The sequence below is a fragment of the Lutjanus erythropterus genome, chromosome 8, assembly GCF_056507025.1.
Source record: "Lutjanus erythropterus isolate fLutEry1 chromosome 8, fLutEry1.hap2, whole genome shotgun sequence".
Classification (NCBI taxonomy): domain Eukaryota; kingdom Metazoa; phylum Chordata; class Actinopteri; order Lutjaniformes; family Lutjanidae; genus Lutjanus; species Lutjanus erythropterus.
In genome coordinates, this window is record NC_139324.1 from 2,509,301 (window position 1) to 2,521,550 (window position 12,250).

Genomic DNA, 12,250 nt, shown 5'->3' on the forward strand with positions numbered 1-12,250 from the left:
ACAATTTTTTTTAATTTACTTTACTATGAAAGCATTTTGCTATATATGTTCTTCAAGGACCACTTGTTGTTTACTTCCAGAGAATTTGGTTGTGTTTATTTTCAGACTGCTTCACAATACCTCTGTCTGGACACTGAACATTGAAGTGATTGAAAAACACACTGCTTATTGTTCTTTGGTCTGTCTCAGACAAGACAAGCAGAAATCAATAGGAGGGATGTTTTCTTCCTAGTCCTTGGGCGGCCAAAGTCTGGCTTTATTGAACAGACTTACTCACAAAATTTACCAGTTTGCAGCACATCTGGTGGGAATGATTCTGTTGCAGCCATGGTAGCTAAAGGCATTCATTGAGAGCAAACAATCTCAACTTGTCATTATTTCTCTGTAAAGTTTGTTCAGTGACGTTTAGCAGAGAGGTGTGTTTGCATAGCCGAAATGGGGTTGGATACTAGACAGAGGGCCAGATTGCCTGTGTAGCTGCGTAATTTCCCCCCTGCTAGACAACCTAAGCCTGAACTGCTTATCAGACACGACAAGAAGAACGTAAATAAAAAATACCACAAGTCTCTGCAGGAAAGCCCCTGTGCCCTCGGTCAACCTCCCACGTGCAATAGCAACACTGCAGGTCAGGCAGAAGGAAAGAAATTGAGAGTGTTTGATTGGTGTCCCCGGTCCCTGGTTATAAGTTGAAATTGGACAGGTGAAGGAGGAAAGCAGGTTGTAGCAGTGAGCTGTTGCCCTCATTACCTCGCCTGGCAGAGGGACTGTTTGTTGACTGTTGTGCTGATAGGACAGGGCAGGGTGGTTCCCATTAGAGGATGTGCTTTGATAGAACTTTGTACCTTATAGGAAAGGGAATCTAATGTTTGTTACCCGACCTTTCTAGTCACACCAGGAAAAGAAACTACCTGTGAGCTCAATGATCTAGAAATGTATTTCATGGCTTTAGTGTTTATCAAAAGCATAAAAACGCCAACCCTGAGATTGTACAGCCATGCTAGTAGCTCTGGAAAATTCAGTATATCTAACATATTTAACCTGATGTTGAGCAGGATATATTTTTTACCATGTTCACCATCTTAGTTTAGCATGTTAGCATGCCAATTGGCTTAAAACAAAGAGCTAGGCCTAGAGCACCCACCCAGGCCAAGTGGCTCATGTTAGCTTATTGAAGATATCTGTGTATGTTTTTGCCAGTACCAAACAAACAAGTTGTTATTTCATCTGAAGAACAAGATTTTATGGCCAGATCATCTATGCAGCACTGCAGTACCTCATTATAATGCTGTTTTCTCAAACTTTTTTCTCTTTTTCAAAGAAAATTGTGATTTGGTTCTGGCTCTGCCCTTTGGATATTGCACTGGGCCATGTTGTGATTTTATTGCAATTGCGATTAACTGTGCAGCCCTAACTGGCAAGCGTGATTTTTAACCATAAAATATTCCACTCAATATGTATCTTTGTTATCGGTCGACATTTTAAACAGCCAAATATGGATCAGCATCAGCTTAAAGGTAAAATATGTAAGTATTCTAGTTGAGAACAAAAATTAACTAAAAGTATCAGCAGAATGTGAAAAAGAAAATTGACACTCGTCTGACGTATATATCGCAGAGATACCTACGGAAGTTAGCATGCTAACCAGATAGCTGATACTTGTCTCAGAATACCTCTTTGTGCCTCAAGAGATAATTGTCCAAAAATAGCTCAGGCCTCCCACCAGTAGTTTCAGGTGAAAGTCCTGGGCAAATGGTGAGTTCTCTATGTTCCATAAGCTCTCATAGGTTTTATAGTCTAAAAAATAAACCAAATGAACTTACAAATAAACAGAAACTTTCTGAATACAAGTTTCTCTCTTCGACCAAACTAAGACTAGCTTAATTGCCTTGTTAACTCATTATAAAACACACTTGTCTCAAGCTTGACAGAAACAAAATAAGCCTCACCAAAACCATCTTGATTTGTCTTTCCACTGTCCCAACAATCACCAACTCTGGGTTTGTCAAAATAAACACTTAATTCACTCAGTCAGATGTGGAAAATATTCTGCTTTTCCCCGCTGTTCACCCTTTACCTGTCCCAGTTAGCCATGTCTTCATCATCCTAGGAGTCAGAGCCCTGGTTGGATCTGCTGGAAATCACTTCTATAATGTATTCACTGTCATCAAACTGACCCTCATCAGTCTTGGAGACTGTGTTCAGACCTGGTCTGGCTGGTTTGAGGCTGCTGAGCCAGGTTTCATTGCTTGCTCATCTTGTTCAAGTGCTGATGCCAAGTGCTCCCATCCAGCATGACGTGCTGGGTCCCTTCACCCCCGGGCCTGAAAAGCTTCAGCGGTGGTCCAGGGTCCCAGTCCAGACTGGCTAATGGCAGCTACAGTTAGCAGCAGTTAGAGGTGATATGCTGCCCCCTATTTGTTTAAAGTATAAATTCGACAGGTGGGCTACTCTTACATATTGCACCTTGACAAGCTGACAAGCTCCAGCACTGTTTGGGCAATGCAAAGTACAGCTGAGGCTCATGGGAATGGTATTAATTTTGTAGTATTTCCTCAAAACCACAGTATTGGACCAATTAATATGTTGACCTGATGAAAAGTCAGAGAAAAAAACAAATTTATAACAGTTGCACAGGTGCACAAAGCTAACTGCCTGCTAACGGCAGTGCTAACAGGATAAAACATCGCTCAAGTCTTTTTAAAATATGGGAATAAATAACTTCCAAATTCTCAAAAACAAATACCTGTGGACCTGTGGACAACATGATGGATGATGTGTACCTACTCTTCCTGTCCCCAAACTAGCTGTGTCTTCATTGCCACCAGAATCAGAGTCCTGGTCAGAGCATCTGTAATCACCTCAGTACTGTATTCCCTGGCCTCCATTGATTTCAGAGTCTATATTCAGTCTGGCTATGTTTACTAAAAGGCTGCTGAGCCCATTTCATTTGCTCACCCAGCTCCGGTTCTGGTCCTCCCCACCATCATTACTACTTTAACAACATTGAATGGGACACAGCAAGGTTACCGAATATTAACTTGCAATGCAAAAAGGACATTTTTAAACACTGTCGCTCAAGCCTGGACCATCTGCAAATCTCTTTGGACAGAGATCCCTCTCTTCTCAGTCCGTTTTGAAGTAACTGCACAGCTACAGGCAGGCATAACTGAGACCTGACCTAAAAACAGCAGGGATGAGGGCAGAGAGAGCCATTTCCCAGCAGCACACTGAGATAGTGATTTAACATTCGGAACAGTGGTTAGCAGGAGCTCAGAGGGTTTTATGTCACCTCTGTCCAGGATCTGACAAAGGCAGCTTTTATGAATGATAATGACAGCAGAGAAGTGTGTCTAGGCAGAGCTAATTCAATGTCCACAACTCTATCTGATCTCGACAATTATGAATAATTTGCTTCTGTCCAGGGGAATATTCACTGTGCAGACATTGATCAAACATGCTCTCCTCAGCAGGGCACATTATTTAAAAGACATTCTGATCATCCAGTGTCTTCATCTGTATAATATACAGTCCAATTTTACATTACAATATACACCTAACAATACACTAATAAGATGTAATAACCCATACTTTGAATCAAATTAGACAAAAGCTAGAAGTAATATGGTCTATATTAGGGACCATTAGACCCTCATTAGAATGTCTTACTGGGCACGACACGTGTGCACCACAGTTTAGATCCATCCTCCACAGGGTTGCATTTCCCACCAGCTGCCTGATTATCTTTCTTTGCTCAAATTTTAATGATTTGGTCCTCCTTCCTTGATTTTTATGCTACAATGGTCAAGTAGGCTTCGTTTATGACAGCAAGTTTGCACGGGGAATTTTCTTTTGAAAACTGACTAGATTGTCTCTGTTGTTACTGTGTGTGTATATTATTATATACACACACAGTAACACAGTATTATATTATATTATTAATATTTATGGCACATATTTAAAGTGGAGCAGAGCGGAGAGCCCCTTCTGTGCTGCTGGTGGAATCGCAAGCATTGTGACGAATGACCACGATCAGTTCTTGCAGACGAAGCCATGCCTGGTTGAATCAAGCCGTTAATGAGTATTTTGGGACACGTTCCAACAGAACTGTACGGTAAACTAAAACGGAATCACATCTGCTATGTGGCACACATTTTCTTTGGTTGGACCCATACAACTGGCAGAATAGCAAAGACCAACGCCTACTTCTTTTACCAAATCACATTACCTGCCTGCAGCAGGAGTCTTCAACGTTTTCCAGGCTATTGACCCCTTAGCTGAGTGTCCCTGTTACATGTGTTGCAATATTCTTCTGTTTGTGCTTACTTATAGCTGCCAAGTTAGCAGCAGCTGCAGCATGGCTAAAGTTAGCAGCAACAACACTTTGGCCAAAAATACTGTTAAGTGGCCAATATGTCTGAGTAATGCCTGGCTTTGCACTTACGGAAAGGTGTGGTACAGTGATTTAGTAGCTAGCTCACAGGCATGCTGGTTTATCTTTGCTATGTTGGATTCATTTAATTTGTATTTTCAGACATATTTTAATTTAAAACACAAACAAACAAAATATATTCATTCAAGCAATAATTTGGGGGACCCCCCTGCAGCGACTCTGAGGACTCCCTACGGCAAGGGTCTGCAACTTTTACCCTCGAAAGGGCCAATTTTTTTTTTTGGCAAAATCTCCCTAAAAATAATCTGTCTTGAACCACAAACATTAAATTATCTCTGTTTCTTGGAGCCTTTACTTTTTTTGGCTAGTCTATGGAGATTTAAGACTAGCCATCAGCAAAATGTAGAGGAAAACATGGCGAGCCCTAGCCAGAGGCAATGAGGTACATTTTAGTTGACAGAACTAACTTTTTCATTCAAAATTTGGTGTGCAGGCTACATTTTTTTACAGTTGGAGAATGTAAGAATAACTTAATGCATACAACAATGAGAAATGATGTTTTTCCCGTTCCATATAGTTTTTTGTTAAAGCCATAGGGTAGCCACTGGAGAGGACCAAAAGAGCTGCATGCGGCTCCAGGGTTGCAGGTTGCTGACCCTGGCCCTAGGGGTCCCAGACCCCCTGTTGAAGACCCACACCCTACAGTATTACAATAAGTCAATGCATTCATCTATGTACAAATTCACATATTGTATGATTTCACTTTAGTTTATATTACAACTCTGTTGTAATTTGCCCCTAATAATCCTCTAATAAAGTGTAATAATGGCCTAATAAACTATGTCTAATAATATACATATATTTGTAGTTTTTGTCTAACCTGATACAAAATATGGCTTTTTATGTCTTGTTAGCGTGGTGTAAAATAAAATGCAGCCACATACATTGTTTGATCTGCTGCAGTTCAAACGACTGCTGTGTGCTGCATTCTTTGAGATTTCTGTTTCTTTCACTCACCCCTCTCCTCCCAGCTGCCACATGCCTGGATCTGTTTTTGTGTACTGAGAGATTTAGGTGCTCCCTGATGGTTCATTATTCTCCCTGCAAGTACAAAAGAAACATCCCCCAAAGAAACACCTGTAGGCTTGTTCCTAAACAAGATGTTGTATTTTATAAAAATAAAAGAAATTGCAGTCTTCTGACTTTACAGCTGTGCTCATTTTTAAATAATCTGTCTAAATGTTAAGTCAGGTCACACAGCTCACCATGCTTTGCTGTTAACAAATCCTTCAGACAGTCTCCTCTGCAGCAGGGTATGTAAAAACAGTTAGCTGTCAAACTATGCACTGAAGTCTTAGAAATTATAGTGGCATGCAACTTTACCTTATCTTAAAGCCCTGGGTTAGAGTTTGATGCTGTGACCTAATTTTTTCCCTCCACACACACACTCACACAAAAAAACTCTTTTCGCAGAGCGCCACAAAAAGCAGAGTACTAAAAGTTGTCTTTCTGTCCCACCTTATCAGATGGACCACAACCCGAGCTCTTCATCTTCAACGAGCTGTGCGCCCTGAAGGACGAGCCGGGGCCTTGCAAGGCCATTAAGGACCGATTCTTCTTCAACGTCGACACAGGGCGCTGTGAGATGTTTGAGTACGGAGGCTGCGGTGGAAATGAAAACAATTTTGAGACCTTGGAAGCTTGTGAGGAAACGTGCGTCGTCTCAGGTGAGTGTGGCCATGTGGCCGACACTTAAAGGCTACAGGCAAAAAATGCTTTTCACATGTTTCCAGAGATTCACCTTGACACACGGTGAACAAATTCTAACTAAATCAGCTTAAGTCCACAGCAGGAGTGACACAGATAAAGAAGCAACATCATTAATACAAAGGGAGTATTTTTCTTAATACTACATAGGACAAGGATTTATTATAGCTTTGCATTGTTGTGTTGTTGTTAGCAAATGATCAGTTTTGTTTTCAAGGACTGTAGTTCCTCATTAGACTTTATTGCCACCTTGGGCATAAAATCCTATTACAAAGTCATTTTGTTGGTATGCGGCTAAAATGGAACATTGCCAGCACATTAATTCTGAACAGATTTCCTGGAGGCATCTGGTTAATGAAAAATATGGGCACTTTTAAGAGAGACGGCCAGGATTGTATTATTCATAGGTTACACATACTAAATGATGACAAATTGAAGTTAAATTAATTGATAAAACCTAATAAGAATAAGAGTATTCAAACTATTGGATTTCCTGATCCTCGTGTCACCATCTGAAAATGATTTTATAAACCCACCATGAGCTGATATTGGTAATGAAACAAACACCTCATAACACATGCTGGATGTGTGCAGCCTTGAGGAAACTGTTATCTGAAGATCATCAACAAGGAGCAAGAGGAAAGGGCCACTTGGTCATCCTGACAGAGAGGCTGTCCTCAGGGGTTAAGGATGGGAAAGTTCTTACACTGGGGCTAACCACTGCCACTGCGTGTCCACCAGCGGCCATCTGTCCAGTCAAAGGTTAATAATGAGCTCACTCACTGTGAAGAATTTTCTAAGCCTCGGCTTTCTTAGTTTCTGCTGCTGTGCATGTAAAGCTTTAAATTTTTAGATAACCGGTGCCTTGATATGACGTTGTTGCAGTGCTGTGTTTACAATGTGAGCCCTTTTGAACGCTGAGTTCGCGAGTTGCATTTGAACGCAGCAAATGTACAGTGAGCAGGTCATTATTGCAAAATAAACCCTGACAGTTTGATGCAGAGTTCCAGCTACTTACTGTACATTACCCTGCTTATTACATTGTTACTTACAAAATATAAATAATTTGACAAAAATATTCATTTTAAAATGATTTTACCGAGTCTATGATCAGATCTGTGTATGAGATCTGAAATTGACTATTCAGAGTTGAGTATTTAACAATGCCATGTCATAAACAATGATATCATTGTCTGGTTTGACAGTTGAAAGCTATGTCTATTGGTCCTTCTTAAGCCCCGCCCCTATTTTGCTCTGTGCGCCAATAACAGTTGAGCAAACTTAGTACCTTGGTCAACTTTCCCCTTTTCCTGTAAAACTGAGCCACATCGTAAATTAACTAATGCCAGCAAAATGCTAGCTAGCTAGTGTTAGCATAACACTAACTAGCTAGCCAGTGATTGATGTAGATTAGCTAGCTGATTTTATGCCACTTGTATAGGTCCCCCAGCAACATTTTTTAACCATCTTCAAAATGTGGTTTCCTTTTCAACATAGACGATCCTAGCACATAGCATGTCTGAGTACAGGAAACAGGAAAGGAGGAAGTTGAAATTTTATCCATTTTCCTTAACTGACAGTCAAACATGTTAACAAACAATAATTGGTGAATCATTAATAATTAATCAGATACAAAACCCAAGTCTTTTTCTCGGTTTAAGCTTTATTTAACAATTCTAGCTGCACATTAGTCTGTGAAACCGAAAAATAAAACAATAAAACTCTTACTAGAAACAGCTGCTGTTGTCCACCTGTCCTTTTAACAAATGGGTCTACCAATCAAATGAGACGCTATCACTGCCATCTCTGACAAAACCAAGCCAGAAATGGAACACAAAACATTCTTGGTTAATACAAATTTAATCGGTTTAATTCTTAATGATGATGAATTGATTTATGCTTAATCAGTAACATCCCCAAAACAAACACACTTTTATATCCATACCTCTTTAGATACCAAGTACAGCCATGCTGAGAAGACTCCACAGCTTGACAGACCTGGTGTACATGTGGTGTTTAGAAGGTCAAGTTACTTTGAACAAAACCCAGCTCAATTCCCAAACTGTAAAATCACTTTAGAAAGGACATTTCTGAAGTTTTCACATAAGATTACAGTACACTGTGTACATCAACATGCAGACACCCTATACAAACAGGAGGCGTCATTTTTTATCACTGCTAATATAATATTTTATAATGCAATAAGATTAGATAAAAGTCATACTGGGAAAATAATTGCATCAATCAATACCACAGAGAGAGCAATAAATCTTACCCTGGAGGATTTTAGATTATGAAGTGCACATAATTAACATATGGTTGCATATGTTCCACATCTGTAGTGAGCACACAGCACTGCTCTGTGTTCGTCAGTACTCACCTGTGTCTTTTTGCTGGAGAGGGTGTTCATTCATTCAGCTAAGCCCATAAACAGTCCTGATTCTAGGCTGTTTTTTTATAGTTCAATTAGAGTGAAATGTAAAACGTAGCTAAAAATACAGTCCCCCACCGGATTCTGAATGGGTGAAGAGAGGAGCTGTGGCAGAGTTCCCAGGTAAGTGTTGAGCTCAAAATAATGCAGACAAAAAACATCCAGATATTTATGACGGGGAGTGAATTTATTTTCTCTCACACCCTGCTGCAACAGTGTAGGTGATGTGCCTCCCATGCATGGACTTGATGGTAATTGGAAGATGCATTGTAGTTTTTCGATTTGGTACATCATCAGTATTGTCATAAACCCAATTCGTACAGGAATGCATGTGACATCACGGTAGATGGAAGTCTTGGTGAGACCCACAAAGTGGCAGATTGAATGCCAAAAGCTAGATTCAAGATTCAAAAACTTTTTTGTCCATTAATGCAAGAAATCACAGAATTTTTTCTTTTACTGGTGCACAGAACAGAATGCAATACAGTACATTTACAAGAATCAAATAGAAATAGAAAGGGCACATGTATTAAATAAAAAAAAACTGTGTGAAATAAAATATAATATAATAAAAAGGAGTAGGAGTAGAATGTTAAGTTAAAGAGATGACCTGGGGCAGTTAAGAAATAATATTACATACTAAATGTAAAGTTGCTGTGTGCTGACTCAGCTCAGTGAATCTTTAAGTTTCTCTGTGGTTGCTGTTGTGCTCCACAGTAGCAGTGGGGACAAAGGGGTTTTTCAAAACAGCATTCCCATGCACAGGTACCTTTGAACCTCTGTCCCCACTGCATCATGTCAAAAAAGGTGTGAAGGAGAGTGGGATGTCTCATTAAGGATTTTGTTGGATAGTCTTTTAACTGCTTTGCATGATGTTCTAAAAGCTGAAGTGATCAAAGCAGGACACACTGTTAAAGAATAATAGACTACAAAATTCTAAATAATGAAAACAAATAGATCAAACGGATTGTGAATATCCTTACTCATCAATTAAATATTTAGCATCTTCCATTTATATTTCGTGTAACTAAGTGTTGTGTCATACGAACATGCACTGCATCACGCATCCTCGCTGCAGACAAAACTGCAAACCCCGGTGTTGCTGCATGCAAACGTCTATCCAGTAATGTCATAAAATAAAGATATGTGGTGGCCTGGCTCACTTGGTAGAGCAAGCACTAAGGCTGTGAGTTCTCTGCAGGGACTGTGGGTTTGACTCCCGCCCACGGCCCTTTGCTGCATGTCATTACCCTACTCCCTATCCCCCTTTCCTGACATATCTTCAGCTGTCAACTGGCATGAAGCCCCCCCACAAAAAAATCTTTAAAAAATAAATAAATTAGATAACCTAACCTGTCCACATACAACCAGTGTATCCTTTGATGTCCTCATCATTTTAATTTTGCCAACAAATCCCACCTTGAAGTAGCATTACAGCCAAACGTCCAGTCAAATGTCAGGAAACCTGATTCTTCGCCACATGATAGTGTCCATGAACCACTGTGTAAGGATCACTTTCAAGTTCAACTGCCTTTGGCTTAAGCACATAATCCTTCTAAAGGCCTCCTCTACTAAAGGCAACTGTGTTGCACGATGTTTTGCCACTCAGTCTGACTGACAGCTAAATTCCACCAAGTGCAGGTGTGTCGCATTATGGCTCCGCTACGTGAGCCGGAGCTGATTGCAGCCATTCTACACAATGCTTGTGAATCCACCAGCAGCACCTAGGAGCATCCCAGAAGCAGCTCTCTGCTCCACTGCACTTCAAATACAGTGAGTCTATTTTTGATAGATGCTGTGTCAATTAGCATAGAGCAGATTGAAGGGGCAGGAAGTCAGACATGGAAAAGGCAGGGAGAATCCAGTTAATTTTCAAAATAAAAGACCACGTGCAGACTCACGATCATAAAGACAGACAGAAAAGAAACTGTGTAACCACATAGCCTGCTTATCCATGGTAGAAGCACAAAGAGCAAGGAAAGAGGACCTAATCAACAAAACCTTAGCACGTAAACATAATCAGGTGGGCAAAACACTCCACTACTAATGCCTCTGAAACGCTGCTGGCTGGGCTTGCAGCAGTGTGGAGGACGGATCAGAACCGTGGTGCAGACGTGCTGTGCTGGGTGGAATCAACTGGTGAGGGTGAGGAGTCATGTTCTGGTGGGAAACTGACGTCAGTACATACCCTCTATTACATGGAGACCTCTAACAATGACTAATAATTGTGTCTGTGATCTGTCATATGCCAATTGGCATGTCTGAGATTTGGGCTTTTAATGTTATTTTCACATCTGTTTTCTGTATGCTGGCCAACTGAACAACAAATTTAACTGTAGTTCATAACCTGTTGAACAGCAGTCAACAGCTGTGCTGAGAGATTGGTTACATTGACATTTACAAGGAGTGATGATGACAGCAGAAAGTGGGCTAAACAACTGTTAACTACATTAATAATGTGGCTGCTGAAGAACACAAGATCTGCTTCTGCAACATTGATGTTACACAGAGCCTTGGTATTTTATCCAGGGGGTAAATTTGAGTAAAATACAGACATGCAAATGCGCTGCATTAAATACAGATGTGCAAATACAATTTCTAAATCACACGAGGTCCCCTGGAAGCAATGTTACTGATAAATCATTAATAAATTAATTGCTTTTAAGAATTTAACTGAAAAATGTACTTACTATTGGTCTAGAAATGACAGTAATTATGCCACATTTGACAGTGTTTTGTTTGTCATTTGTTGAAGGACGGCCAGACAGGAGCAGTGAGTTATTCTGAATCTAAACTCACAGTTTTAATGTCATGAAGGTGGCTCTCTTCCTGCCTGGCTAGAACACCGTGGTAACTTATGCTGAACTCATACACTGGTCTGGAGCAGATTATGTTCAGAGTTTTGGATTAAATTGGCTGTAAAAAGCACTGCTCTTTAATTTATTCTTTTTCTGACGATGTTCTTTTTTAATTTTACACCGCAGGTCGTCCACACACTGACAGAATGGTGAAGCAGCTGTAGACTCTTTGAATCTGCTGCCAAGTCTGTTTTTACTGCTGATATTGAAGCTCAGAACACCGATGAGAAAATTGATTAGTCTGTCCTATTTATTACAAATAATATTCAATCAGTAATGTTTAGTTGGCCAAAAACTAAAGTAATTTCTATAGGCAGTATCATGTTTAAATCTGCTGGATCAAGTTTAATTGTTTAAAGGGATAGTTCACCTAAAAATGAAAATTCAGTCATTATCTACTCGCCCTCATGGCGATTGACAGTCAGGTTTAGTTTTTTAGTCCACAAAATACTGCTGGAGCACTGCTTAATCCAAACACTTTAAGTGAATGGTGACCAGTTCTCAAACTGAACAAACTTGGAATACACATGAGTGTATACATGAGCAGTATGGAGGCATTTCGTGTTGTTTTTATGTTTTCTTTTTTACATTTGAAATTTGGTCACCATTCACTCAAAATTTTTGATCCTGCAAAGCTGTTTTCCTGTTTAACTCCAGCAGTGTTTTGTGGACAAAAAACTAAACCCAGCCTTTAGTCGGCATATGGGTGAGTAGATAATGACTGAAATTTCATTTTTGGGTGAACAGTCTCTTTAATGTGCAGTCGTCATGTTAGAAATAAACAGCAGGCGTTAAAAGCACATA

At 40.0% G+C, this 12,250-nt stretch overlaps 1 protein-coding gene across 1 annotated transcript in view; it reads left to right on the top strand.

Annotated features, from left to right (window-relative positions):
- The window catches only part of tfpia (tissue factor pathway inhibitor a), a 75,289-nt gene that overhangs the window by 37,571 nt on the left and 25,468 nt on the right, over nucleotides 1-12,250 (top strand). Inside the window, exon 2 of the mRNA XM_084724237.1 lies at nucleotides 5,917-6,117. Coding sequence (XP_084580363.1) covers nucleotides 5,917-6,117 — 201 coding nt within the window. The remainder of the gene's footprint in view (nucleotides 1-5,916; nucleotides 6,118-12,250) is intronic.